Raw genomic sequence first — 25,224 nt, forward strand, 5'->3', positions numbered from 1 at the left:
TGGATATTCTTACTGTTTTTTGTAGATTAGACTTGCATAATTTTCGTACTTGTTTAGAAATGGAGCATGGATTTGGTTTTTCACATCAAAGTGAGGGCTACAAGTTTTAGCTTTTGCATTTCTCTCATCGTTGTCACGGTTTTCTGATCTCTGAACGTGTTTCAAACACCCTCTTGCGTGATTGACAAGGATGTGAGGTGAGATAGATAACCATTAGATTTTTACATAGATAGATGTGTCTATTCTCTCTATTCACAGACAAAAAACTCGGTGGATGTTATATTATACGTAGTTACGTACATATATACCTTATCCTCACTTTGGCAACTGATAAAGCGAAATCCCTTGGTTTCAGCACAGAAAAGGACACAGTCCCTTTCAGACTGTAACTTGGAGGGGGGGACCAGCATTGCCGAGTGTGCAGTGCTTGTTTGTTTCTAGAGAACTGAAAAGAAAAAAAAAGGATTTTCTTTTCTTTTTCCTTTTGCAAATTTCCTAGTACATTGCATTGTCATTAGTTTAGCTGCTATATTGTATTCAGTTGTCACATGCCAAGGCGTGATTAGTATAGCTAGAAGAATTTTAGGTGCATTCAAGAATGTTTCTACAAAGAGAAAAACAGATGAAAGATGAGTTTTAGCACTATTTTACAGTAAATATATCAGTAACTGAGATTTGCATAATGCTAACTACCCTTGGCATCTTGATAGAGTAGTACATCCTTGATGACGATTGGTTCTCTTGGCTTTATCTTTGAACCAGTCTGACATGTTCACGTTGGCCTTTAATTGCGGTGCAAGTAAAGTACAACTTTCTTAAATTCATATATTTGTCTTAGCTTAATCAGGACTGAAGAATCATGCAGCCACGTCTTGCTCCATTTGTGGAACCAAGATGTATAGATTCTGAACTGATCCTTGTCCCCTCAGAGTCAGATGAAACCACCCATGAGCACAATTCTGCATCCTTATCGTACCATCATTTTGAACCCTTCATAGCATTATGATTGATTTCTTATGCCAGCTCAAATGGTTCTAGATTTTACACAAATAAACACCAGATTAGAGATAAGAGAGTTTGATCTCTTATTTGCTTTATTTTTCATGTAAATAGAAAAGCAGTGGCAGTGCTAGTGGCATGACTCTTTATACCAAAGAAAAAAGACAACCATGTTTCTGTATGATTGTGTCTTTGATATGTGAAGCGACTTTTCAGAACCATATGCAAACGGAAGATATTCTATTTTGTCTTTAGACTGGAGCGGATCGCTTTTTCTTTTTCATAAATCAAAAGAGAAACTATATTTAATGTATAAGTTTAAAGTTTGTATATTTTAAAAGAAAAATAACGTGGTAAAGAGAATTACAGAGAAAAACTGATACTGCAAAAAGTCTTGTATAAGTAACATAGCCAAAACGTAAGGTTAAGCCCTCAAAAATCACACTTTAGATACATATTTCATGATTGAACTGGTGTAGCTAATCTTACCTTTTAGTAAAATTTGATTATGGAACAGATTCAGTGACTTTTGGGTAAATTTGCACAATTTTTAACTGGTTTCTTTTATATTTTCTTTTTAGATTAAATTTGATCATTCAACACATAAAAATTAAGAAATTACTAGAAAAAATCACTTAATCGGTCCCCATTTTGATATTAACATTGTAAGTAAATTTAAATCAAAGGACAGCTGGGCCAACACTGACAAAAAGACATTAAATGACTAAGGAGAGTCCACTGGTGTACTGCATTTCTTAAAAACATTCCAGAGTAGACATTTCTTTCACATTTTGAAAACAGATCCAACATATGTGTCGCGTAGTGACAGAAGGAGAAAGAAAAAGTTAAAACATTTTTGTCTTAATACCAAATGAATTTAATCCAGAATGTGTACCAAAGGACGGTTTTAATTTTCTTTTAGTGTTATTCCCTGTCTTTGTTGCCGTTACAATACTGTAAAAGTAACACAAGGTCATGGTAAAATCTATAAAAACTAAATAAAAGATAATTATAGAGACAAAGTTATAATCTTTTATCTCTATACATAAATTTTAATTTTGGTTAACGTAATGCAAGAAATAAAAACAAATGTACCTATAACGGCAAGATTATATATTTTTTCCCGTTAAATTTTAAAAAAATGAGTTTAGTGAACAAAAGTTATATTCTTTGTTTTCTTTGTTCCTCAACTTTGTGCATGTTACTGAGACAACAAACTTGTTCACTAGAAACCATTTTTTTTGTGGTCATATATTCCACTCGGCACAAAGAAGAAGAGGAGCAAAGAACGAGATGCATGCCTTATGGGTCTCCTTGAAGGATAATGTCAAATGTGGAAACAAGATCAACGATGTAATCAAGCAGCAAACGAAATGCAGCAAGGGAAGTGGCTGTGTTTCAGAATGGGAGAGAACGAATGCATATAATAGACCTCTGATGCAAACTCCAACTAGCCTAGTAGTTTCAAGACCAAGCAATACACTGGGAAGGCTTCATGGTAAGTTACTAAGTTGCATGCTGCTCCTATTTGCATCAACACAACATGCTTTCATGTCTTCAAAACTCAAAGTGTTTCATTATAAAGAAGCTTGAAATATAAAAGTTATGATTTTTCAGAAGTCATTGTAATGTAACAGGCTTGTAACTTTTTAAGAGGAAAACTAATTGGAGCAGTTGAGGTATACTTGAAACTTCCTTTATCTTTTTTTTTTTCACTGTGTGTTAAATTCTGTGAACTCTTTCACATCATTGTAAAATTTTGGCAGAACTGAGTGTTGGAGACCCATCAAGAAAAATTGTGGAAATGATCTTTCAAAAGGCTTGGCTCAACACATCAAAGCCACTGAAAAAGGTTAGAACAGTCCTCAGGGTGAGCTACTCAGAAGAAGTCCTTGAAAGGTTTGAAAAATATAGAGAAAATGTGAAGAAGGTGGCCTCTGAGCAATATCCAAGGCATCCAAGGAGCACTGTTGATGGGAATGAGCTGTTGCGGTTCTATGGTACTACAATGAGATGTTTCCATGGGAAATCTACGAAGAGAGTTCATGATCTTTGTAAAGATCCATCTTGTTATCTTTGCCAAATAATTCAATTTAACTTCAAGACACAATACGCAGACATTCACCCGAACACAAGTGACAAAGAATTGAGTAACAGAGGAATTGCAACTGCCAGGGTACATAGCGTGAAAAAGGCTGCAATAATTTGCAGGATAATTGCTGGAACTCGAGTAAATGAAGTTGATGGTGAATATGAAGGACCTGGCTCAACTGGGTTAGGAGAAATGCAGTTTAGCTTAGAAAAATTTGTAGTAAAAAATCCCAGTTCTGTTCTTCCTTGTTTTGTAATAATTTTCAGCTAACAAGTTTTGTAGGTGTAAATTGTCATTATTCTTTTTATCTTTGTAAGGGGTATCATAGAAAAATACAGAATACATGTTAGTACTGGAATTATTGTAAGGGTATCTAAATTTTATGTATCGTGTTTGCTGGTACTGGAATTATTGACATAAATATAGTGTGTTCTAACAAACTACAGAGTAATTTGACTTTGAAATGAGGAATTCTGCTAGGATTAGGATGATACATAAATTAACAAAAGTCTGCAATAACAAATATGAACCAGTTCCTTTGGATCTTCACCTCCAAGCACAAGAAGTAATAAGAACTTGATTCATCCAACCAAGACATAGAGCTCCATCTCTCTCTTCTAGAGTGTAATGTCCCTGGTAGCTTTGCTGAAGATTTTTAATCGAACTAGTAATAAAGGAGTTCAATGGATATGTTGAGAATCCAGCCATGGTGAAACGTGATCTCCAGTTCTTGAGAAGCTCGTGGCGTTCCACTCTTTCTGCCCCTTCACATGCTACTAAGTTGACAACTTCTCGAGCCAAACAATGCTGTTCCACGTTAATCCTCTCTTTGTTTTCCTTTGGAAGAGCAACATCAATCGATTCGAAAATAGCCAAGTAGTAGTTCATTGTCTCAACAAAACGGGGGAAGAATGGGAGGTTGCTGGTATGTGATTCTTGCTCAACTAGTGTCACGATCTTTGGAGACAAACACTTTGCCAGTCTCAACAACCGGCCACGATGGTTCTGACCATCCACACTCTCATCTGGAAGATGGTGCAGCATCATGGCAAAATTCACTGCAATAGCTTCACCAGGTCGAAGTTCAAGGTCTTTAATATCAACCTCAGTGGGAGAAACTTCTAAGGCACGGAACTCAAAGGGTACATTATATGATTGTGCAAGTGCTGACAACCTTTCTCCCACAATTTCAAGACCTCCTTCCCTGGCATAAGCTGAAGTTGAGTCATCAAAACCTGTTATTCTGATCTTGGGGGGTCCTCCATATCTGCCAGCAAGAGCTTGGATTAGGCTCACCCATTGTATTCCCTGGTTGATCTGAAAATCAATTATGTGGACTTCACTTTCCCCCTTCATGACTTCAGCAATAGCCCCATTTGCAGACATGTAACCAAATTTGAGATATGGGCAAATTTCATAAAGTAGGTGCATGTGTGAAAGGAGTTCCCTACCAGTAGGCTCTTTACATTTCAAGGCTTTGTAGATTGTGCTTCCTGAAGAGGCCAATCTTGCAACAAGAGCCTCCAACATGTATGCTCCCAATCGTTGGATTGGATTGCCAGAAACTGAGACCATTTTTCTTAACTCTGACATCAACCATTCGGTTGTCTCCATATCATTTCCTGCCACTGCTATTGCACATGCACAAAGCATCTCCTTCAAATCCCCTCTAGATATCATCTCCATCATTTTCTTCCACCTTTCTGCCTCCAGCAAAAATGAATGAGATTCCTCTGGAATCACAGTATCATACATATCCAGAATATCTGCATCATGTCCCAACATAGCACTTTCAAGCTCTCTTATCTTGTGCCTCAGCTCATTGTCATTATGCGTCAAACAAGATTCATTTTCCAGTGAATCATTAGCAATTTCAAGAGAATTATGTGAACTCAACACATATGATTTTGGCTGTAGCTTTGAGAGTGGGCTATAGTTAGGTGAGAAGCTAACAGTAGATGGAGAATTTAGGGAAGGAAAACTGTTCTTTGTAGAAGATTCCAGGGTGCAATATTGTTCTAAAGTACGAACAGAAGGGTAGGTTGCATGGCTGCTGTTATCAGAGGATGAATAGTAGTCTAGGTTCTCACTTTGTAGGAAGCAGCATGACCCAAGATTTTGGACAGCCTCGTAGGACATTTTATGCTTCTGAGACATTTGCTTTTGAAAATTAACCGGTTCTTTGAATATACGTAGAAAACACAACAGCAATGTGTTTTTCTAATATAAACAGTCCAAAATTCTCTGTTTTCTCCTTTTTGGAACAACAATTGTTGGTGCTATTTAAGTTATGTGATCGTTGTCCACATTATACTCAAATTCCAGCTGAACTTAAGCACCTAACTCGAAATCTGTTATATTCTGCAGAAATGGTGACACAACAATTAAAGCAACAAAGTTAGATAACAAAATAACGAGAACTATAACTATATAACACAAGAATGCAGTCTCAGTCCACCGTGTTATTGTTTGTCTTTCAAATTTGATGCAATCCAGAATTGGAGATTAGCTTGATAAACCTAATTAAATGATGAATCTTGGAACACCTGGTACTTAAAAGGAAGAGCTTTTTTCATTCTTTGTCCCATTATTCCTTTTTCATTATAAAAGTACAAAAATAGAATTGTTCAGAAGGCCTCCCATAAGCAATTCATGATTTACAATTCCTCAGAAGATCTATTAGTATTTTCTTGAACTCAAACTTGAAACATGCTCAAAACTTCAACTCAATTACATAGAAAGGTGAATAGGGGCTTCCTAGTATAAACCAAAAAACGTTTAAGCAACCAAATACAAATAGACTCAGAGTTCAAACACACAAACACACAGAAATTCTGAAAAATCACCCTGTTACTCAACAAAATCCGAAGTGTTCCACAAAACTTTTCCTTAAGAAAACAAAAAGCAGGACAAAAAAGCGAAAATCATCAGTATAAAAAAACAAAGAGCTCAAACTTGAAAGTGATTTCTCCCAATTAAACATACCATATAAAAAGTTAATCAGCAACCAATTTCCAGAAACTCAAAACTGCCATAAAAAGAAAAAGTAGCTTTTTTTTTTTCACAGGTAAATAAAACAAGATGCTGCATCTCCTTCAACTTCAACTTAACAATCACAGACACTTGTATGGTAAAATATGTAAAAATCACTTTCCTCCCACAACATCATCATACAAAAGAAGATCAGCAAATACGTTTAGAGATTATCACCTTAACTGAAAGGGAAAGCATGATCTGCACTTTGAAGCCAAAACAACAGAGAACAAATCCAAGGACGAAGCACTTCTGCAGCTAAAAGTAACCAGGGGTTGTCATGCATGTGGGCTTTTTGTTTATTCAAGAATGGAGGCAAGACCAAATACAAGGTTGTTGAGTGCTATATTTTATAGAAAAAACGTTTACTTAGACAACGAAAAAGTCTTGTTTTTTTGCGCGTGCAATTACTTTTAAGCCACTACACTAACGTATTCAATCACGTTTAAATATTATCTCCCAAAATTTTCGTTTACTCGGAGTCAATAAACTTAGTTAAATTCGTGTAATTTCTATTAATCTCCTCTTAAGCTTATTTTACTTCTTCAATTCTTCTGAAAATTTATTAAATTTCACATTTTTTTAATATTTCTTTACATATTCACCTGTTAAAATATTAATGCAGAACAAAGAAGTCTGAAACCGTTGTGTTCTATTTGGGTTCACTGTTCCAAATGTTGACGCACGTGCATGACAGTGTAAACTTTTTTAATTTAGACTTAATTATCTATAATTTTATTTAAAGGAGGTTTATTCTCTGTCTCTCACTCATCACTACTTTTCATTTTTTTTTACAGCTTTTAAACTTTTATTATCTCACATCTCCTTTTTTCCCATATGTAACGAGTGATTTTAAATTTGTAACATACTAAATTTAAATATCATAAGCAATATCTTAAATTTAAACAAAATAATATAAAATTAATATATATATATATATATAATTATAATTATAACAGTTATTATATTTATATTCTTAGAGATGGGTGTTAATGAAAACAATTTGAAACATGAAATTACTTTAGGAGAAAGTTTGTAACTAAAGCAACCCTAAACATATGCTCTGCGGTTTCTCTCATGAATCAAACATCTTCCCCATCAATAGAAGTGATTAATTTTGATCGACATGAAGTTTGGTCGGCGATTTCTCTTGTGTTCTGTGCGTTTCAGAAGTAAAAGTTAAAAAGGGCAAAACAAAGTGTGCGTGCGTGTCGTAAAGGTTGTTGAATCGTGTTTGTACCGACATGGCATTGCATTGACCCACACGCTTTTGCATTCTTAAACCATTAAGGTCAAGGCATATTCAAGGTGGAAAAGTTAATTTTTACGCTTTGAAAAATTATATCTATTATTTTTTTCAATTTAGGAACCAAAATTATATCTATTATTTAGGTTGCCTTTTAAATTTTAAAGAAGACAATTTCCGATATTTTTATGCTTTGCAATGACGATTAACAAAAGTCAAGGACAAACACTTTCTAGAGTCGGCCTTTATCTTCCACAACCTATATTCACACATGGCCAACTATATGTTGCTATTTCTAGAGTCAAAACCAAAAGAGGATTGAAAATACTTATATTGGATGAAGATGGAAAGGTAACAAACACAACTAAAAACGTTGTGTACAAAGAAATTTTTGAAACTCTTTGAAAAGAAATCAATTATAGGTATGTCATTTCGAATTTTATTTTTCATTTCAAAACTGTTATAAATATATATCAATTGATTTATGTTATTTTCTGCCATGTAGGAAAATCATTGTATTGAAAAAGTTGAACAAAGAAGTCATTGTGTACAAAAGGAAATTATGTACAAAAGGAATTTATGAACTTCAATACCAAAGGATACATTCTAGGTATGTAATTTATTCTTTTTTAATTCTTATATTAACAAAGTAGTGTATTAGTCATATTTTTGTTCTTGGTGCTTGACGACAATATTCAATGAAATCAAATCTTAACTTGACATACAACTTTAATTACATTCTAAATTGATCTATTCCATTGATACACGTCAACATCTTTTTAAAACATTAGATTATCATCATATAGATTATTAAATATCCAAAAACCCATTGCTATTACCCTAATTATTACATATAAAAAAAACCCGTGCGTTCCACGGGTAGAAGGACTAGTATATAACATAAATCTCATTGATGCTTCAAATTTAAGGATCAGAAATCACTCTCTTAATCTCGTCAACTAAATTGGTTCATTCTATTAAATTATCCGCACATTGCGATGGTTGATACCTAGTTAGACATTTAATTAACCACCAACTCCTCGTTTTTGGATTCAATTCAACCACTTTTACGAGCAATCACACCGACATGCATAAATGTATCTTTATCCGTTTCACATCAGAATTAATGCTGCATTTCTTTTGTTTCTTTTCACTCTTGAAAACCCATCTCTTATGTTATCCAGTTCTGGAATTTTACTTGAGATTTTAACTAAACTGTTTTCACTGTTCTTTTCCGTTTTCAATACCATAACTATTGTCCATGTCGTAAATCTTACTATAGGATGACACGAATCTATTGTCAGCCATACGTCATACTTTTCTAATGGCTATGAATTTCTTCCTCTTTTTTTCACTTTGTTTTACGGCTACTCAATAATCGCAAGATTGATGCATGTTAATTGAAGATTGACCAGTGTTCTGTGAATTAGTCAAATGACTTTAAAATATCTCTGTGTTGACCAATATTGCAGAAAAAATGAAGAATTTTCATTAGTCTTGACCAATTGCGATCAACTGGTGTACGCCAATTGATGTGATATTCAACTGTGATTTGGAGGAGTTCGAGCCACAAATTGGTTGCACAGTAAAGAATAATCCTTGTTCATCACATCACCCCTTGCAAAGCAACAAAATGCACCCAATAAAGTTACAAAAATTTGCAGTTGAAGTCCATCAGTGCGATTAAAATTTCCATCGATGGATAACATTGAAGTCCAAAAGAGTGGCTGTACCAACTCAAGCACCAAGCCAAGGAATAATCACCATAAAACCAGAACTATTAACGTGGCCTTTAATCTTGTCACTAAAGTCTTACCTTACTGCAAGATCCACGAACAGAGATGGTGATGCACTCTTCAGAGTCAATATGATAAAGTCTTGAAAAAGTTATCAATCATGTAAGACTATAGACCAAAAGAGTAGATGAAGGATAAGAAGTGGAGATTTTGTCACAGATTCGTGTAGACTACTTTTGGTAGCCAAGGTCAACTCACAATTACTCGTATCTGACATCAGTAATGACACAAGTGAAGTCTGCGTAATTTGAAAAGAATCTTCTGATGGAGTTGGTATTGATAAGGAAGGATTTTATAATGTCCACTTGGCCCTTTTAGCAGAATAAATACTGAAGAAAACAGATGTTGACCACCTTAATCTGAGGTACATTATTTGTGGATGGAACAAAGGAATCAACCTTAAAATGATAATCTTCCCTTGAGAGACTTTACCCGAGGAAACTGTTTTTCTATTCTTGTTTTTTTCAATGAGTAGCGAATTGGACATGATTGGTATAAAAGATGTATATTATTTGGATAAGAGATGAGATCAAATAAACACCTGCTCCAAAAAAGCTTGTAACAACATCAGCACCTTTTCACATCAGAAAGATCTTTAAAAACATAGACTTTTTCCACACATTTTTATACAATTTAAAAACTAATCGATGCTTGTTGTTCTTTATGAAGTATAACACATAGACATATGTACAAATGTTTAAATTGTTTATTAAAGGTGTCACTTATTAAGTTTCTGAAATGATTCTCTCTTAATTTTAGATTCAACTCTTCCACCTAATCAATAGTTTTATATTGAATGTGATATCAGATTTTTTTATATAAACACTCATAAATCATTGGAGGTGATTCTCTCCATTCAACCCCTTGGTAAATTCGTTACTGTGGGATTTAAATTCTGGCTCTATCAACTTAAACGCACTTCATTCTGATTACATCATATGCATTTGAAGATTAAGAAAAAATTGGAGTCAATTCAATCAGAACAACCTACAGTGAAAAAAAAAAAACAGCTAAAAACCCAAGCTTCTACCACTTTCACAAATCGTCTAAATATTGAGACTTCACAAACATGTCTCCGTTGCTGCAGAATTCTTTTTCCTTGGGTGGGCATATCAAGAGGGTAGCAAATACCATTTCTCTCAGAAAGAAATTACAATGTTTCTAATGAAAATGGTAGTTGGTATTACAAATAGCTTTACTATGTTGTTTATGTTTGTGTATGATAGAGTATTCTCACAAACATTGAATCTCTGTTTAATAAATTTGTCACTGTTGAAGTATGGTTTTTTTGTACAACGCTGTAGAAATTAGCCTGAAAAGAATCTTTTCCAGGATTGCCAAGGAAGGAACCCACCTGCAATAGAAAGTATGTTAAGAACCGCAAGATAATGGATTATACAGTAGGTTGAGGGTAGATCAACAATACATAAATGGTAAAAAAAAATTAGGAAAACAAAGCAACGAGGCATAAAGTTGTTCATACTCTATGAAGCATGGACACGGATGTAAATACTCCCCTGATGTAGCTTACAGTTCATACTTACGATACCAATTTGCCAAATTTCAGTATCAACATTATGGTTGTGAAATCCATTTCTTACTTTTTGCTGATACTTTCAGAGTAATAAAGGGTTTGAAACATAAGTTACAAGTGATACCGATAACTTAAACATTTAAGAACCTGCTGGGATACCTTACCAACCTCGAAGAGTTTTTGAGAATTTATCTGTTGAAAAAAAACTCTAGACTTCTAATAAAAACTCTATAGTTCTAATGAAAAAAAAAACTCTCAAAAGCACTTTTAACTTATGCCTAAAAGGTTCTACGAGATATTGAAGTTACACTGCTGAAATGAAGTTACTGAAGAAATGCTAGAATTGACCATTATATCACCTGTCACAGCTCCTCAGAGCCAAAATGAATGAAATTGTGGACCAAAAGGAAAAGGACCTATGAAAAATCTCTATTTTAACAATAAAATATTCTCAGGTTGACAATGCACATTCAAATTAGCTTGGTAATGCAAGGATTTCCACAATTCCCAGGTATTCAATGTACATCCTAGTAGATTGTAGTTGTCACAGTAAACATTGAATTTTAAATCTTCTCACATTCAATATTTTGAGTTCGATGTTCAATTACTGGACACATTAAAAATCCCACTTAATCAGGAATATTTCAGAAAGATACATTGAAATTCTCCCACCTGCATACTTAATTGCTTGAACAGAGTACAAGACACGAGAAGAAGTGAATGCAATCATACCACATTCTGGGCAACGGAAGTATTCCTTTTCCCTTAGAACAAGCCCCGACCCACCACACTCCTCACATCTTTGTTGAGCTATCTGTAACAGCATCCAACAATGATGCATTGAAACACACCAGTTACATACCTAACCACTTACAAACAAGTCATAAACTCAACCAAAAGAGTGACTTACAATTCTTTTTCGAAATTCGATCCCTGCCACCACAAAAGGGGTAACTCCAGCTGAAAAATTCAAACCCAAAGAAAATCAAAACCCAAATTCGTAACAAAAACACCATTCTCTTTCCATCAATACAAGGACAAAACACAAAACAGCTAAAAGGATCTGCCTTTAAGATTTGTTTGTCCCTTAGATAAGAACAGTTCTAGTAAAGTGAAAACTTAAAAGGTTGTGATTGTGTGAGTGAAGGTACCTATAGCTCCGACCACAATTTGCCAGGTGACTTCCACCGGAGCTGGATCAAGTACTGTGGTTATATCTTCCACGTTCACAGCACTCACCCTTACCCTTCTTCTTCTTCCATTCTTAACCCAAACATTACAACCTTGTCTCCCAGACACGACAGAGATCCGAGACACTCTGCTCCTTGTTTTCACACTCCCCAATGAAAGCAGAGACAAAGAAGACGCTGCAACTGCTCCCTCCATAGTTAACTAACTCTCCCAAAAGCTCATTCATTTCACAGTTCACAACACCACAACCGTTATAAAGAATGCCACGTGGGCTTTTTTAGCCCACGGGCTCGCGCCACCTACGCGTTATTTTGTGTGACTCATGTTTCCAGATATGGTTTTAAGTAAAAACGACACCGTTTAAGATAGAAAGAGGATAAACCTCTGGTAGTGCAGAGAGAGATTCTAACTTAGGGTTTTGGAGTATATTCTTTTCTGTTTCTGTTTAGCAATGGCTGCTTCTGTGTCTCTCTATCCCTATAAACCCCTGCTATACTTTTCGACTCCTTCGTGTTTTCAGTCCCAATTTCGGAACTTGGAGAGAGGGAAATTGGATTCTGCAAGGTTGAAGAGTTTAGTGAAACTTGCAGCACATTCAAATCCGAAAATTATCAAAACCAACAGGAAGTCAAAGTATGGAGGGGCACTGTCGATGTACGATAGTGATGAAGACGATGAAGAAACGGACGAGGAGGAGGACGACGAAGATGATGATGATTGGCTTTCTGATGTGAGTTGTTTGCTTTCATTGTGTGGTCAAAGATAATGCTTTAAATTCAATGGGTTTTAATTATGCATTTGAAATGTTTTCTTTGTCCAAAAGGTAACAAAATTGTGGAATGCTCGATTATCTGCTGAAATCTGCCATTGATGTTTGTTTGTTATTAATTTTCCCTTTCATTGTGTAATATGTGTGCAGGAGGAATTTGCTGAGCCTGCTAAATTTGATGTTAGGAACAAGAGATTGAAGTCGAAGACAGTTAAAGGTATGTATAACTGAAAGTATTTAATTGAGTGGTTTAAAGGGGAAAGTTTGATGTTCATAACCTTGTTTGTGCAGGAAAGGATAAAGAGAAGGAGTGGGAGTGGGGTTTGAGATCTTTGGACAACGAACAAAGCATTAGATTGCCTAGAAGTGAGAGAGTGGCATCCTTGCAACGAAATGAGAGTGGAAAGGCACCAAATGGTGATAAGGTGAGCTATTTAGTGTCAAAGCATGTCATTAATGTACTTGTGCTCTTGAGCCTCATTTTTCTTTTCCCAAATTGCAGGTTAGTAGAAATGTAAAGAACAAAAAGTATCCGCGGTTGTCTGAAGAAATTCCTTTGGATTCGAAATGGTTACCACTTCTTGATTACTTGAGCACCTTTGGAATGAAGGAGTCACACTTTGTCCAAATATATGAGAGGCACATGCAAGCACTTCAAATTAATGTTGGTTCAGCACAGGAAAGGTTAGAATACTTATTGAGTGTTGGTGTTAAACATAGAGATGTAAGAAGAATCCTATTGAGGCAGCCACAAATTCTTGAGTATACAGTGGAGAACAATTTGAAGTCTCGTGTTGCTTTCTTGAGGGGCCTGGGCATACCGAATTCTAGAATAGGGCAAATCATTGCTGCTGCTCCGTCTTTGTTTTCTTACAGTGTTGAGAATTCATTAAAACCTACAGTTAGATATTTAGTTGAGGAAGTAGGCATCAAGGAAAAAGATTTGGGTAAGGTCATTCAGCTCAGTCCCCAAATTCTTGTGCAAAGAATTGACATTTCATGGAATATGCGTTATATGTTTCTTACCAAGGAGTTGGGTGCACCCAGGGATAGCATTGTGAAGATGGTGACAAAACATCCCCAACTTCTCCATTACAGCATAGATGATGGATTACTTCCAAGAATAAATTTCTTAAGGAGCATAGGAATGAAAAATTCAGATATCTTGAAAGTATTGACCAGCCTTACACAGGTAATTTTTTAATGTATTTCCCTCGTTATTAATTTATGAAAGGTATCCTGTTTCACTGTTCCAAATTTCCATTCTTTCTTTCTACTTTGTATCTTTTGAATTGATACTTCTTATAATATGTAAAGAACAGTTTGTACCTGTTGTTAATGTTGAGTATTGTGTCTGCAGGTGCTATCTCTGTCATTGGAGGAAAATCTAAAGCCCAAATATTTGTACTTGGTAAATGAACTTAACAATGAGGTGCAATCCTTGACCAAGTACCCAATGTATCTTAGTTTATCCTTGGACCAGAGAATTCGTCCTCGTCATAGGTTCTTAGTTTCCCTAAAGAAAGCTCCAAAAGGACCATTTCCCCTTGGATCTTTTGTACCAACTGATGAATGTTTTTGCGAACAGTGGGCTGGAACAAGTTTGGATAAATATTTGGCATTCCGTCAGAGATTATTGCTTCAAAAGTTTGCTGAGAAATATGAAAGAAAAATGTGACAGAACAGAATCAAGTGTATAGTAGTCAACTTGCATAGTACTGGAAGAGGAATTTGTTGAAATATTATTGTCATGTATCGTGTTGATACAAAATGTTATTGATGGTCTGTTTCGTGGCTGAAAAGCTCAGTCAGTCATTAGAGTTTGTTCAGCTTACTGGCATACCATCTGCACATGATTTCATGACACTCGAATCAGTGTCTTATTTTCGGCAGAAGCTGCTACACTAGTGTGAAATTCATTCTTGCTGTTCGTGTTTGATTCAAGCAGTTGTTTACAAAGTGCTCGTGGACAATATTGCAAACTTATATGGGCATAATTTGAAGAACAAAGCTGCATCAACTTTAAGATTCAACTTCTGGATTCTGTCATCGCTACTCTCATGTTTCCTTTTCACCTTCAGTGACATGTGTTTGTAGATATATTTTTTTTCTGTTTTCTTCTTTTGTGTATCTGAAATGAATAGGACTCATTGCCATCACCAGAACTATACAATTTTTGTTACCTTGCGGCAATTCTTATCATATGTGAGTTGATGAAATAACATTGTTATTCTCCTCAATTTCTTGTAATACATTCTACCTGGTTTATTAGATGTTATACATTTTCAGTTAGTGTAATATATCACTTACATCATCTTTCACTTGTAGAAAAATGAATATATAGTAAATCTTTTAATCAAATATTAGTAGATTGTTCATGTGAGAGAACAGTATTTTTTCTTTAAGTGCAGAGTGTTGGAATAAATTATTCATAGATTATATTAGCACTTCTCATTTTATTCTATCATGGTGACTAATTCCATATTTTTTCTGTAATGTACTCAGTTCTCCGCTGCTTGTTCATTATCCTGTATATATATATTGATTTGCCGGATAGGTAATAGAAAAATTGTAATGCAAAGCAAACAATTGTATTTGTTTCTCAAACATCTTTGATTATCAACCATCAGAGGGATGGAAAAACAAAAATGAGGGTTATAACGGAAGCAAATTGCAAGTTACAAGAGAATCAATTTAATTAAAATGGCCAATCTACTGGTTAAATTTTGTAATTAGAAGTTTCTAAATATTCAAATCTTATTGTCCAAAATCGTTTTCAAGAGAATATCTAATTAAGCGTTCAAAATTTAATTAATCTTTTTATAGATTAGATTGTCAAAAGTGGTTTACGTCACTGAATAACAATCACCATGATTAAGTATCAAAGGCACCACAATCACAATCAAAATGTCAATTCACCCTTTTAAAATATTAAATAAGAATGTGAACATGCTTTTAATTTTTCTTTACTTTTAATCTTTTTATTACTTATATTTATTTTCTTTCTACCAACCAGATGAAGAGAAAAATTCAACCCGACACCATGACAATGTTGAATATTGAATATAAAAAACCTACTTTTGGAAGAAGAAATCAAGGTTTTTCCTTGCTGGCACTTCATAATTTCTATTTTCACCCTCAATATAAAAAATAACCAAAGGATCAACGTTAAAACATATTACATTTTCAGAGTAATTCAAAATTATCTAAAATATATTCTGACAATCTAAAACAATCATATTCCAATAATTATATCTCGAATAACGTAATTCAAAATATAATCTAAAATGATATTTCTAGATTATGAAATATATCGAGATATAGATAAATACATGTTATTTTTTATATTCTACCAGAAAGTACTGAGCTTTTGGAAGAAATAGCATAAAAAAATATATGTATTTCTAGCGTATTAACCTCTTTATGAAATGGCACAAATATTTTCTTAATAAGATTAATACTTTTTTTTTTCACTAAAATTTTAGAACAAATTATAAGGACCTTAACTTTAAAACCGTAGATGAATTAATTATTGCCTACCACAATCCCTTTCCACTTGACCTGTTTTATCCAAATTTATCAGCATTACATAACTAGCATTAGATTTGAAATTCTAAAACAAAGTTTCACAGCCTAAGTGTTAGGGATAAAACCATTTGAGTTGGACTTAGTAGCATCAAGTTTACATCAAAATCAAGAGTGCCAAATAAAAAACTAGAACACAATATTCATCTGATGGATAAAAAACCTTTATTGAAGTTGTTCACAGTATACATCCCTTAGTCATAGACAGATTCTAAGGTTCTTAAGCTAAGAAAAACTGTGGACAACAAAATATCTAGTTCTTTTCATCCACTAATGACTTCATCAAACAAAACATAACTATACTTCTTATATGTTCTAAAATTCAAAGCTTCTTTAAGCTAAGAAAAACTGTGGACAACAGAAAATAGTTCTTTTCATCCACTAAAGACTTCATCAAACAAAACATAACTATACTTATATGTTCTAAAATTCAAAGCTTCTTCTGCCACCTGCCTCCTGTCTGTAGTTAAAAGCTATAACCTTCTTACATGTATCCTTTAACTTTTGTTAATGCCACCAATTCCATTTGTGAAGAGGAACTTCTTGCAATGTCTTCTTCAGCATGTATGTACTACCTGGAATTTTGACTAAATTGCTGCACTGGTTGAGAAAAAAGTTCAATGGAAGAACTGTCTTGTGTATCAAAAGAAAGCTGATACCTCGGGCCTTGATCTATTTGAACTCTATATTTCTTGTATATGTATCTGAAACTATGATTGTTTACATCTCACTATCTATTGGAAACGCGAATGGACTGTCTGGGAGGTTGAGTCCTTGATAGCTGGATAGAATTGAAAACATAAATTACATCATCCTTAGTCAACAAAATATTTCAGGAGATGTGGTTGCAGCCAAACTGCATGTTTGCAAACAAATAATGTCATCTACATATAAATTGCATCAAGTCTCATTTTCTACTTCACAAAACAAAAGCTATGTTAGAAATGGATGCATACCTGATTAAATTCAAGCAACAAATTATTGACCATAGTAGAGTGAAGTTAAACCTTAATGTATCAAAAAACATGCAGAGAGTAGAATGTAATAGAAAAGAGAAATGAATGCATACCTTTCCTCATCATAGAAATTGTCGTCTGTATGTCTGGATTTGGCATGCAGTGGAAAACTGAATGATTCTTCTGGTGACTGAAGATTGAAGTGATCTGCATGATAATTTATTTCAATCAATCTGTCATAAGATAGATAGAATATACTGAAACTTGATAAGCAAACATGTAATATAATCTTTCACACCATCTGAAACTTTTGTCTCCTCCAAGGAGAAACCAAAATGAGGTGAGCTGGATAAAGATCTTGAGGACAACTGCGCTTGTGCAAGGCTTCTCCTCTCATGTTCCCGGGCCTGTTCATGCTCTTGCTCTTGAATTAGCATCCTCCTAAAGGATCTATGATTCCCCAAACTTCTTGGAGCTAAATAAATTATAATTATGCATTAGATTGTACAAAATCTTCTACCACAAGAGGGGAGAGGGAGAAATCAGAACGTTAAATAAGGAGGAGAAAATCAATTACAAAGGGAAATTATATGCTCTTCTGAATAAGACATCATACTTGAGGAGTTAAGTTCAGAGTCCGTATCTACACAGTGGGGTGAATAACAAACCGTATGCTCAATTCTATCAGTGTACTTCCTGCATCTAAATTGAAATGAGGTGAAACGTATTATGGAAAAAGGAATATAAGTAGCATGTAAGATTTCTTAAGATGTAAATACTGATTCAAGATACTACATCTGTCCATCTTACTTCTGCATTTAGAAAATAGGCAACGACACAATCAGAGAGAAAACTAGTATTTGACAGTTCAAAGAATGCATTTGAAATCCTTATATGTTCTTAATCAATTCCCCTTCCATGCATGACTTGGCATATTCATTATTGTGGTTTAGTAATTTGGTATGCCTTGACTTAGAGTGAAGTGACCAACCAGTTTTATAGACCAACCAGATATCTCTTTTACAGTGAAGGACACACGATGCAGTAATTTGCATCCAGAAACATATTAAAGAGCTTCTAAGAAAAGGTCTCTTATATGACAACAAAAGTCACACTAGAGTTGTAAGATGGCAGGATACTGTATTTCAGATTAAACAGGCACTTCCTACTGAAAGGATATCACTTTTGGGATTCCTATGGTCATACATGTTATATCTATGAAAAATAAGTGTTTTTGCAGGATCCAATGAAGTATAATGTTAAACCATGGCCATAGCCACCTGTAACTTAATTTGACAAAAAAATGTATCATCAAAAAATTGAGGTTTGGGAAGTTGCACCAATGAGACATGTTTGTGACAATCAGGTTCAATCCTGATTGACTTGAGGACCAAACATTGAGAGATCACCTCATCATCAAGGCAAAAATGATCTTATCAGAAGACATCATCACTGAGTTTGTCATTTCAAATCTTCAACTAACAGATGACATCGAAGGCACTGAACTGAAAGGTCCTCAAATTATGGGTGATAAATATGAGGCTGTGTAATCACCAAGGAGGAATAACTAAGAACAATGGAATCATCAAGGAAGAAAATTTCATCAAATTTTGCTAACTACAGACAATGATTATGTTGTCATTTCAAACCAAAAGCTATAAGCTTTGATCTTAAAACATGAACTTCAAATAACTACAGTTAAAAGAATAAATGAGAATTTGAAGCCAGAATACTGCAAAAACCTCAATTAAATAAGAAAATGAAAGGAAGCCACAAGGAATTCACCTTTCATTAATCTTTGCTTTCTCCCGGTAAGGTTTCACAAGAACCCGAGAACCCCGAACACAATGGGGATTCCCTTTATCCAAAACAGTTTTGACAGTTTCTGAATGAGCAAATGTCACAAATCCAAACATCCTTCTCTGCTGGTTTGGAATTCTAACATCTGCAACAAGCCCAAATGTGCTACAAATGAAACATATAAAAGTCAGTTCATTAGTGCAAATAATCAACTGCAAAAGCAGACTAGTGTGAACATGCACTTCAACAACAAAAAATTGTAACATACTTGAAATAGTTTGAGACATCATCCTCTGTGAAAGTGCTGTCAGCCGGGAATGTCAGATATATCTGTCGTGAAGCACTGATATTTCGAGCAAACTCTCCCTTCTGCATTTGTGTGGGAGCATCTTCTGCCAGAGTCACTGAATGCTGCCCATGGGGTCTGTAATTTAACCACAAAAAAAGTCAAATAAGGATCACAAAGATCAAACACTAAATACACATTACATGCAAAAAAGTTAAGACTTTACCTCACTATTAGCCGAATACTATTTTTCAGTCGCGCAAGAAGCTTTGTCAAACTATAGCCAGACTTACCGTGTCTCTGGCTCTCAGTTAAATAACCATCTGCTTGCAGTACCTTCTTATATCTATCATAGTACGCCATTGGCAGAGAAGCAATCGATATTGCATCATCCCTTGATCTTAGAAGCTCAATAATTTCTGACTCTAGCTGTGCTAGTGACCCTGGAGAAATCACATGATCCTCATTATTAGCATCATTTCCATACATCTGAGATAAATTCTCAGGGGCAACTTGACCATGATAGAATCTGCAGTTATTTCCATGCTTGCAGAATCCTTTGTTGAAATAGTGACAAACTTTCATTGGATATTCAGAAAACCTTCTCCCAGCTTTTCCACCCAAATTGGCAGCAGAAGCATCTCTATAGTAATCATTGGCAACCCCTACAGTTCCAGTCTTTACAGCATCTACACGATTCTCCAAACTGCACAGTTGTGTCTGCTTCTGAAGCTCCATGACAGAATCCAAGTAATTCATTGCCATAAAGTCTGAATTGATATTTCCAGCAGGTTGTGGATCCCAATACAGAGGGGGAGCCTGAAAGTTTGTTGTAGTAGGAGTTCTTGGAGACATTACTGCTAAATGGCTATAACCTTGTTGAGGGTTGACCATGTGTGAAATTGGAAGCATATCTGGTTTCGCAGACAATCTTAGAAGCTCCCTTTTGGCCTGAAATGCAACTTCACGAATGAAATAGTCAGGGTACGAAGCCAATTTTGCCATTTCTAGTTCTCCATGGTCTTGTAGAAGGAGATAGCCAATTATCTTCCTAGCATGCTCTGGCTCAAATTTATGAATTTTATCAAAGACAATCCTTGTATAGTGAGAAATATCCATAACTCTTAAATTGTCACTGCAAAGGGAAAAAATTACCGTTTAAACAAAATTGAGTGAACACTGTTCACAGAACAAGTACAAAGAAACTCAACCACGTCGCAAAGAAAAACCAGAGTCCTGATTTCACAAAAGCGAAATTGCGGACCTAACATACCATAAGAATTAACTAAACAAAAAAAAGAAGAAAACTTTAAAAACTGGGAGCATTAGATTTAACAAATCCAACTTGAACAAAAATGGCGATGCTCCTTCGCAGAAAGAGGCTCTGTTCCAGGGATCAATTATAAATAACCTAGCAAGACAGGAAGTGTGACAGATACGTGGAATGGAAAAACACTCCACAGTGCATTATATTTTCCTCAATTTTCTCTGTCATCACCGAAAAAGGAAGGATTTTTAATGCAGCCCAGAAATGGAACTTGCTCCTAATATGGGAATGAGCACGAAACACGCTCAGAAATACCCACATGCATTAATCACATACCGAAAATTACAAAGTCATAGCAGAAAACAAATGATTACAAGAAAACTGACCAGCATTTGCAATTAAAAACCGGGAACAGACATTTGAAGATGGATGGTTAAAGGTCCTTTCTTTTTGGAAAAGTAAAGAAAAGTCGGTTTAATCTCAAACACCGTTCTCGAAATCAAGTACAATACAACCCCCAAAATAAAAAGAAGAAACAAATAATAAAAACAAAAAACCTTCAAAAGCTGCATACCCATCAAAAAGCACGAGATAAACAGTGCAGCAAATGTTTCAAAAACGGAACTTTTTCATATTTTGCTCATTCCATCAACCTTAATCTCTGTACTAGGAACTTCACGTACAATCAGAGAGGTGCATAATCCTAATCCAAAAGACAAACAGAGAAATGGTTTCTGGAAAGGCTCAGAATCCAGAGAGTGACAAAGACAGCATCTATGGATCTCTCTTCCCTTTCAGAATCAACTCCAGTGAACTCTCCACACTCTGAAGCAGTGACTGTGCAGCAGTCTTTATTTCCTTCCAAATTTAAAACCTTTAGAGAATCACAGATGTTGAATAGTCACGAACTCGAGGCAAAATATTTTGCTTAATTATCGTCGACTATAACTGCTTGGAACTTCCCAATTTCCAGTATCACCCTCTTAACTCTCCTTTTCTGTTTACAAAATAATAACAATAATTCGGAAAATCCAACGTGGTACTAAATTTAGGACTTCAACTTCTCAACTGCACAGCAAGGTCGGCAATCTTAGTGACAGAAAAAACTGCAACTTTTATCTGTCTATATTTAGAGTTAAACTATTTCTTTCTAAACCATTATGTTTAGGAAGGCTGAACATGAAAATTTGTATAAAAAAAAAAAAAAATCTAAGCTTTCTCTGTTCAAAACTTAGATTCAAAACTTTATCCAAATAATCATGATTAATGTATTAAAAAGTTGATAAAATTATGGAGTCTGGTTTAATGTGTGGCATTGGGTATGATCATGAAGATTTAGAAACTCAAACATGGTAAAGGGGGACCATTGGAGGGAAAATGTAGACCTTGGAAATTGGCTAAGCTTAAAGGGCTGGTTGTGGTGCAACATTTTGCATTTCAATTTGTTTGGGAGGGAACACACACAATCACAGATGGGACAATGCTACATCTCCAAATCTTTATATTAAATACTATAAACTAAAAGTTGCATAAATCAATGTCACAAAGCCCCAACTTGGTGAAAGGTCCACACACTCCTTAAGTTGAGTTTTTTGTCATGGTAAATGGGGCCCTTCAAAATTCTGAGAGGGTCCACAACATCCAACACTGTCATTTTATAATCTTAATGATGCTGATTTGGCAATTCATTCTAAGGTTGCTTATACTACTATTTTACACATAGCTATACCCTACCTGAAGGAGGGTATCAAATGAAAGGCAAATATTCCTAAATCTTATCCTTTCATGCCAACTCAAACCTTAATTTTTGTGGTCTATAATGGATCAAAGTGGGTTTTTTTGTTAGGCTTCATTCTCATTTTGGCTTATATGTGTGATTTTAGTTTTTTTTTTTGTTAGTTTGTAGATTTTGTAAATGTTTAAAAGTGTGTTTGTTTTAGAATAAGTTTCACTCAATGAAACTGAAAATCTCATTCAATAAGAAAGTTTTATGATTTTGTTTTAAAAACAACCTAAATAGAATAAAAATTTATTAAACATCATTAGTGATTTTCAATAATTAAAACATTTGAAAAATAAATGATTAATTCTTGTTATTTTTTATATTGATTAAAAATTCCTAATAAAATATTATCGTTGAGTTGTTCTAAGATGTCGCTTAAATTTTTTTGTTGATAATAAGATTATTATTCATTAGTTTTAGCTTTCTCGAATATTGCATGACATTTATTAGCTGGAATAGATCAAAGAGTTGTGTTTTATTAGGTATTATAGAAGAAAGGGTTGTCAATGATAACTTAACATATTATTTGTTCACTATTCATATAATGGGTCAAGAAAGAATGTAGGTGTATTCAAGGATTTGATGATAGAAGAGTGCAATAATTATCTGTTGAATAACATTTATTAAATTTCATTAAATATATTTCAATGTAATGTGAATGAATATTTAAAAATATAAATAATATAAATGAGATAATGTATTTTATTAGAATATGCAAAATACTTAGAATGTGTTTTACTATTGAGTGGAGGAATGGGACCATAAATTCAGTTAAATTTAATTTGTTTTGGTAGATGAAAGATTAACGAAGTAACACTGAAAAAAAAACTTTTCATGTATGTATTTTGTTTTTTTTGTTTAACACAACTCGAACGTTGCAATGGATGACACAATTTTATGTTGATTTTTCTAAATGATTGATATATATTTATGTCAAACTTTGTAAATTATCAACTTAAAATTATGTTGGATCCTTAGGAGAACTATCATAAAGAATATTGAGTTGTTCAGGTTCAAGACCGTTAAAGTATATGTTTGTCTTTCAGTTATGTATCCTTGAATCTATACAACTTAATCTCTTTTTAAATAGTCCAATCTCTATCCCAAATTTAACTTTATTAGTCACTAACTTTTTTTCAACTTGGTCAAAAATCATTCACATGATACGCAACACAAAAAACTAATACTTGTTCAAAAAAACAATTTCGTCATAATTTTTTTATTGGTAAAAAGATGAATCAAGATGGAAACAAAATCTAATTTTGATAAACACTAAATACAAAAAAGGGACATTAATGTAAAATCATGGCTAAGTTCTCCAAAAGCAACCATGACCACAAATAAAGATGGGAACTTTAGTAAGCAAATCCCAATGACGAAACTCATCGGATTGAAGAACTCTCTGTGAGATGTCCATTACTGACAAAGACTTGGTAAAAAAGTACACAAACCACCACCATTTTTGTCACCAGAGATGAAACCTTAAATGCATTCGAACGTTAAATTTCCCTAAGTAGAAGCCTTCAAAACATGTTGCTAAACCTTAAATTTAAGCTAAACAACTTCCCTCGTATAATTCTTTTGCTTTTGAACCCTAAAATCAAGCTGAACAACGAGAAATTAGTCAAATGAATAATGAGAAATTCAAAACCATAATCCTAAATCAAAAATTCTTTTGCTAAACTTACCAAAACCTAAAACCAGAAAATCCCCTCGTAAAACGACGTCGACGAAGAGCTTCGCAAACAAATAGAAAAAGCGATTGAAGAACCACAGACGACAACCCATGCTTTTTGTCCATGACGACGATGACCTACATCTCAACAACTACACTATGCAAAGATGGTGGTGGGAAATGGTTTCTCAGACAAAGGCAATAGACTGATTTGGGAAATAGCTAATGCAGGAAATGGTTTCTCGTGCAAAGACAACTATTCACTAATGTAATTAATTCGAATCGGGAAAATTTTAACACTGGATTTATTACAATATGACAGTTAAAACTAACATATTTTACAAATAAAATATGCCATTTTTCCACTATTAGCAAAATGACAGTTAAAACCGCATTATATTACAAATAAAATATGGTGGTTCAAAAAGTGTTCTATTATGTTTTAAAAAGTGAGAGTTTCAAATAATCACTATATTAAAACCGTCATAATATACATAATTTTTTGTAGTGTCCAATATGTGTTTTTGTGGTGGGAATGAGGAAAGAACATGTAGACGTAAATATAAAAGGAATGTTAAGTTGATTATTTAAAAAAGTCACTGCACATTTTTTTAATAAACTTTACACCAAATATGTGAGGTGAAATGAAATGCACATTTTGTGTTAGTGTAATTACTTGTTAAGACGAGGAAGAAATGAAAACATATTTTATTTATAATTGGCTAATGATTCTCATCTTATTCTAGATATGCAAATTGAAATAATGTTTAGACTATAGTGGAAGATAATGTTTCGAATTTTGTTAAAACATGTTTTTATGAGTGAACTTTGATCATACAAATTATAACATTTGTTTATTTATAAAGTCATGCATATTATAATCTCCATGGATCAAGATTTACTTGAATGTTAGCATACGTTGTAGTTGGGGGGAATGGTTTTTGAGTTAGGTACACACAATGCATCTTGTAATGGGGTTACTGTATGAGTGTCTACTGTACTTTCGCAGCCTTTTAATAATTAATTATTTTGCATTTAAAATAAATAAGAAAAAAAATACAAGTGTGTAATTCTTGCACATAAATAAGAACATAAATAATGCTGACTTAGGAAGAAAAATATTATACTAAGAAAAATTACACCTAACACTATAAGTTGTTGAGATTTGAAAAAATATTAGCATAAGAAAAAAAATAGAGTTGAAAACTTAAT

The 25,224-nt window shown here is 34.0% G+C and overlaps 5 protein-coding genes across 10 annotated transcripts; 2 read left to right on the top strand and 3 right to left on the bottom strand.

Moving 5' to 3' along the window:
* Positions 1–1,782: 1,782 nt before the first annotated feature.
* On the top strand, positions 1,783–3,516 carry LOC114193651. The gene is made up of 2 exons (XM_028083534.1): positions 1,783–2,497; positions 2,766–3,516. Exons 1-2 carry the CDS (start codon positions 2,293–2,295, stop codon positions 3,359–3,361), a joined length of 801 nt encoding a protein of 266 aa, XP_027939335.1. The 5' UTR covers positions 1,783–2,292; the 3' UTR covers positions 3,362–3,516.
* LOC114193646 (scarecrow-like protein 21) lies at positions 3,456–6,481 on the bottom strand. The gene is made up of 2 exons (XM_028083530.1): positions 6,302–6,481; positions 3,456–5,452 (listed from the first exon to the last, which is right to left on the bottom strand). The coding sequence occupies exon 2, from the start codon at positions 5,246–5,248 to the stop codon at positions 3,638–3,640; it is 1,611 nt and encodes a 536-aa protein (XP_027939331.1). The 5' UTR covers positions 5,249–5,452; positions 6,302–6,481; the 3' UTR covers positions 3,456–3,637.
* Positions 6,482–10,073: 3,592 nt separating this feature from the next.
* LOC114193652 lies at positions 10,074–12,207 on the bottom strand. 2 transcript variants are annotated; one of them, XM_028083535.1, is made up of 4 exons: positions 11,852–12,207; positions 11,611–11,660; positions 11,373–11,514; positions 10,074–10,520 (listed from the first exon to the last, which is right to left on the bottom strand). In XM_028083535.1, the coding sequence occupies exons 1-4, from the start codon at positions 12,084–12,086 to the stop codon at positions 10,474–10,476; spliced, it is 474 nt and encodes a 157-aa protein (XP_027939336.1). In that variant the 5' UTR covers positions 12,087–12,207; the 3' UTR covers positions 10,074–10,473. The 2 variants fall into 2 exon arrangements, with proteins under 2 accessions (XP_027939336.1, XP_027939337.1); XM_028083536.1 differs by having other exon boundaries at positions 10,083–10,520; positions 11,433–11,514; positions 11,852–12,201.
* Positions 12,126–14,931, top strand: LOC114193647 (transcription termination factor MTERF9, chloroplastic). The gene is made up of 5 exons (XM_028083531.1): positions 12,126–12,621; positions 12,811–12,877; positions 12,952–13,085; positions 13,163–13,852; positions 14,021–14,931. The coding sequence occupies exons 1-5, from the start codon at positions 12,343–12,345 to the stop codon at positions 14,336–14,338; spliced, it is 1,488 nt and encodes a 495-aa protein (XP_027939332.1). The 5' UTR covers positions 12,126–12,342; the 3' UTR covers positions 14,339–14,931.
* Positions 14,932–16,399: 1,468 nt separating this feature from the next.
* On the bottom strand, positions 16,400–21,779 carry LOC114193644 (zinc finger CCCH domain-containing protein 18-like). 5 transcript variants are annotated; one of them, XM_028083524.1, is made up of 8 exons: positions 21,129–21,779; positions 19,514–20,422; positions 19,270–19,425; positions 18,987–19,166; positions 17,779–17,897; positions 17,500–17,676; positions 17,315–17,408; positions 16,400–17,026 (listed from the first exon to the last, which is right to left on the bottom strand). In XM_028083524.1, the coding sequence occupies exons 2-8, from the start codon at positions 20,404–20,406 to the stop codon at positions 16,966–16,968; spliced, it is 1,680 nt and encodes a 559-aa protein (XP_027939325.1). In that variant the 5' UTR covers positions 20,407–20,422; positions 21,129–21,779; the 3' UTR covers positions 16,400–16,965. The 5 variants fall into 5 exon arrangements, with proteins under 5 accessions (XP_027939325.1, XP_027939327.1, XP_027939324.1 ...); XM_028083526.1 differs by having other exon boundaries at positions 16,400–17,101; positions 17,779–17,903; XM_028083523.1 differs by having other exon boundaries at positions 17,779–17,903; positions 21,129–21,778.
* Positions 21,780–25,224: the final 3,445 nt, after the last annotated feature.

Source organism: Vigna unguiculata, chromosome 8, assembly GCF_004118075.2.
Source record: "Vigna unguiculata cultivar IT97K-499-35 chromosome 8, ASM411807v1, whole genome shotgun sequence".
In the NCBI taxonomy this organism is placed as follows: domain Eukaryota; kingdom Viridiplantae; phylum Streptophyta; class Magnoliopsida; order Fabales; family Fabaceae; genus Vigna; species Vigna unguiculata.

Excerpts from the sequence above, each read along its gene's own strand:
- LOC114193651 (XM_028083534.1), top strand. The coding sequence starts at position 2,293 with ATGCATGCCTTATGGGTCTCCTTGAAGGATAATGTCAAATGTGGAAAC. Across the intron at positions 2,498-2,765 it reads TACACTGGGAAGGCTTCATG|AACTGAGTGTTGGAGACCCA; the intron begins GTAAGTTACTAA and ends AAATTTTGGCAG.
- LOC114193646 (XM_028083530.1), bottom strand. The coding sequence starts at position 5,248 with ATGTCTCAGAAGCATAAAATGTCCTACGAGGCTGTCCAAAATCTTGGG.
- LOC114193652 (XM_028083535.1), bottom strand. The coding sequence starts at position 12,086 with ATGGAGGGAGCAGTTGCAGCGTCTTCTTTGTCTCTGCTTTCATTGGGG. Across the intron at positions 11,515-11,610 it reads TCGAATTTCGAAAAAGAATT|ATAGCTCAACAAAGATGTGA; the intron begins GTAAGTCACTCT and ends ATGCTGTTACAG. Across the intron at positions 10,521-11,372 it reads TCAAGCAATTAAGTATGCAG|GTGGGTTCCTTCCTTGGCAA; the intron begins GTGGGAGAATTT and ends TTTCTATTGCAG.
- LOC114193647 (XM_028083531.1), top strand. The coding sequence starts at position 12,343 with ATGGCTGCTTCTGTGTCTCTCTATCCCTATAAACCCCTGCTATACTTT. Across the intron at positions 12,622-12,810 it reads ATGATGATTGGCTTTCTGAT|GAGGAATTTGCTGAGCCTGC; the intron begins GTGAGTTGTTTG and ends ATATGTGTGCAG. Across the intron at positions 13,853-14,020 it reads TATTGACCAGCCTTACACAG|GTGCTATCTCTGTCATTGGA; the intron begins GTAATTTTTTAA and ends TTGTGTCTGCAG.
- LOC114193644 (XM_028083523.1), bottom strand. The coding sequence starts at position 20,406 with ATGGATATTTCTCACTATACAAGGATTGTCTTTGATAAAATTCATAAA. Across the intron at positions 19,426-19,513 it reads AGTATTCGGCTAATAGTGAG|ACCCCATGGGCAGCATTCAG; the intron begins GTAAAGTCTTAA and ends GTTAAATTACAG. Across the intron at positions 19,167-19,269 it reads GATGTCTCAAACTATTTCAA|CACATTTGGGCTTGTTGCAG; the intron begins GTATGTTACAAT and ends TTTCATTTGTAG.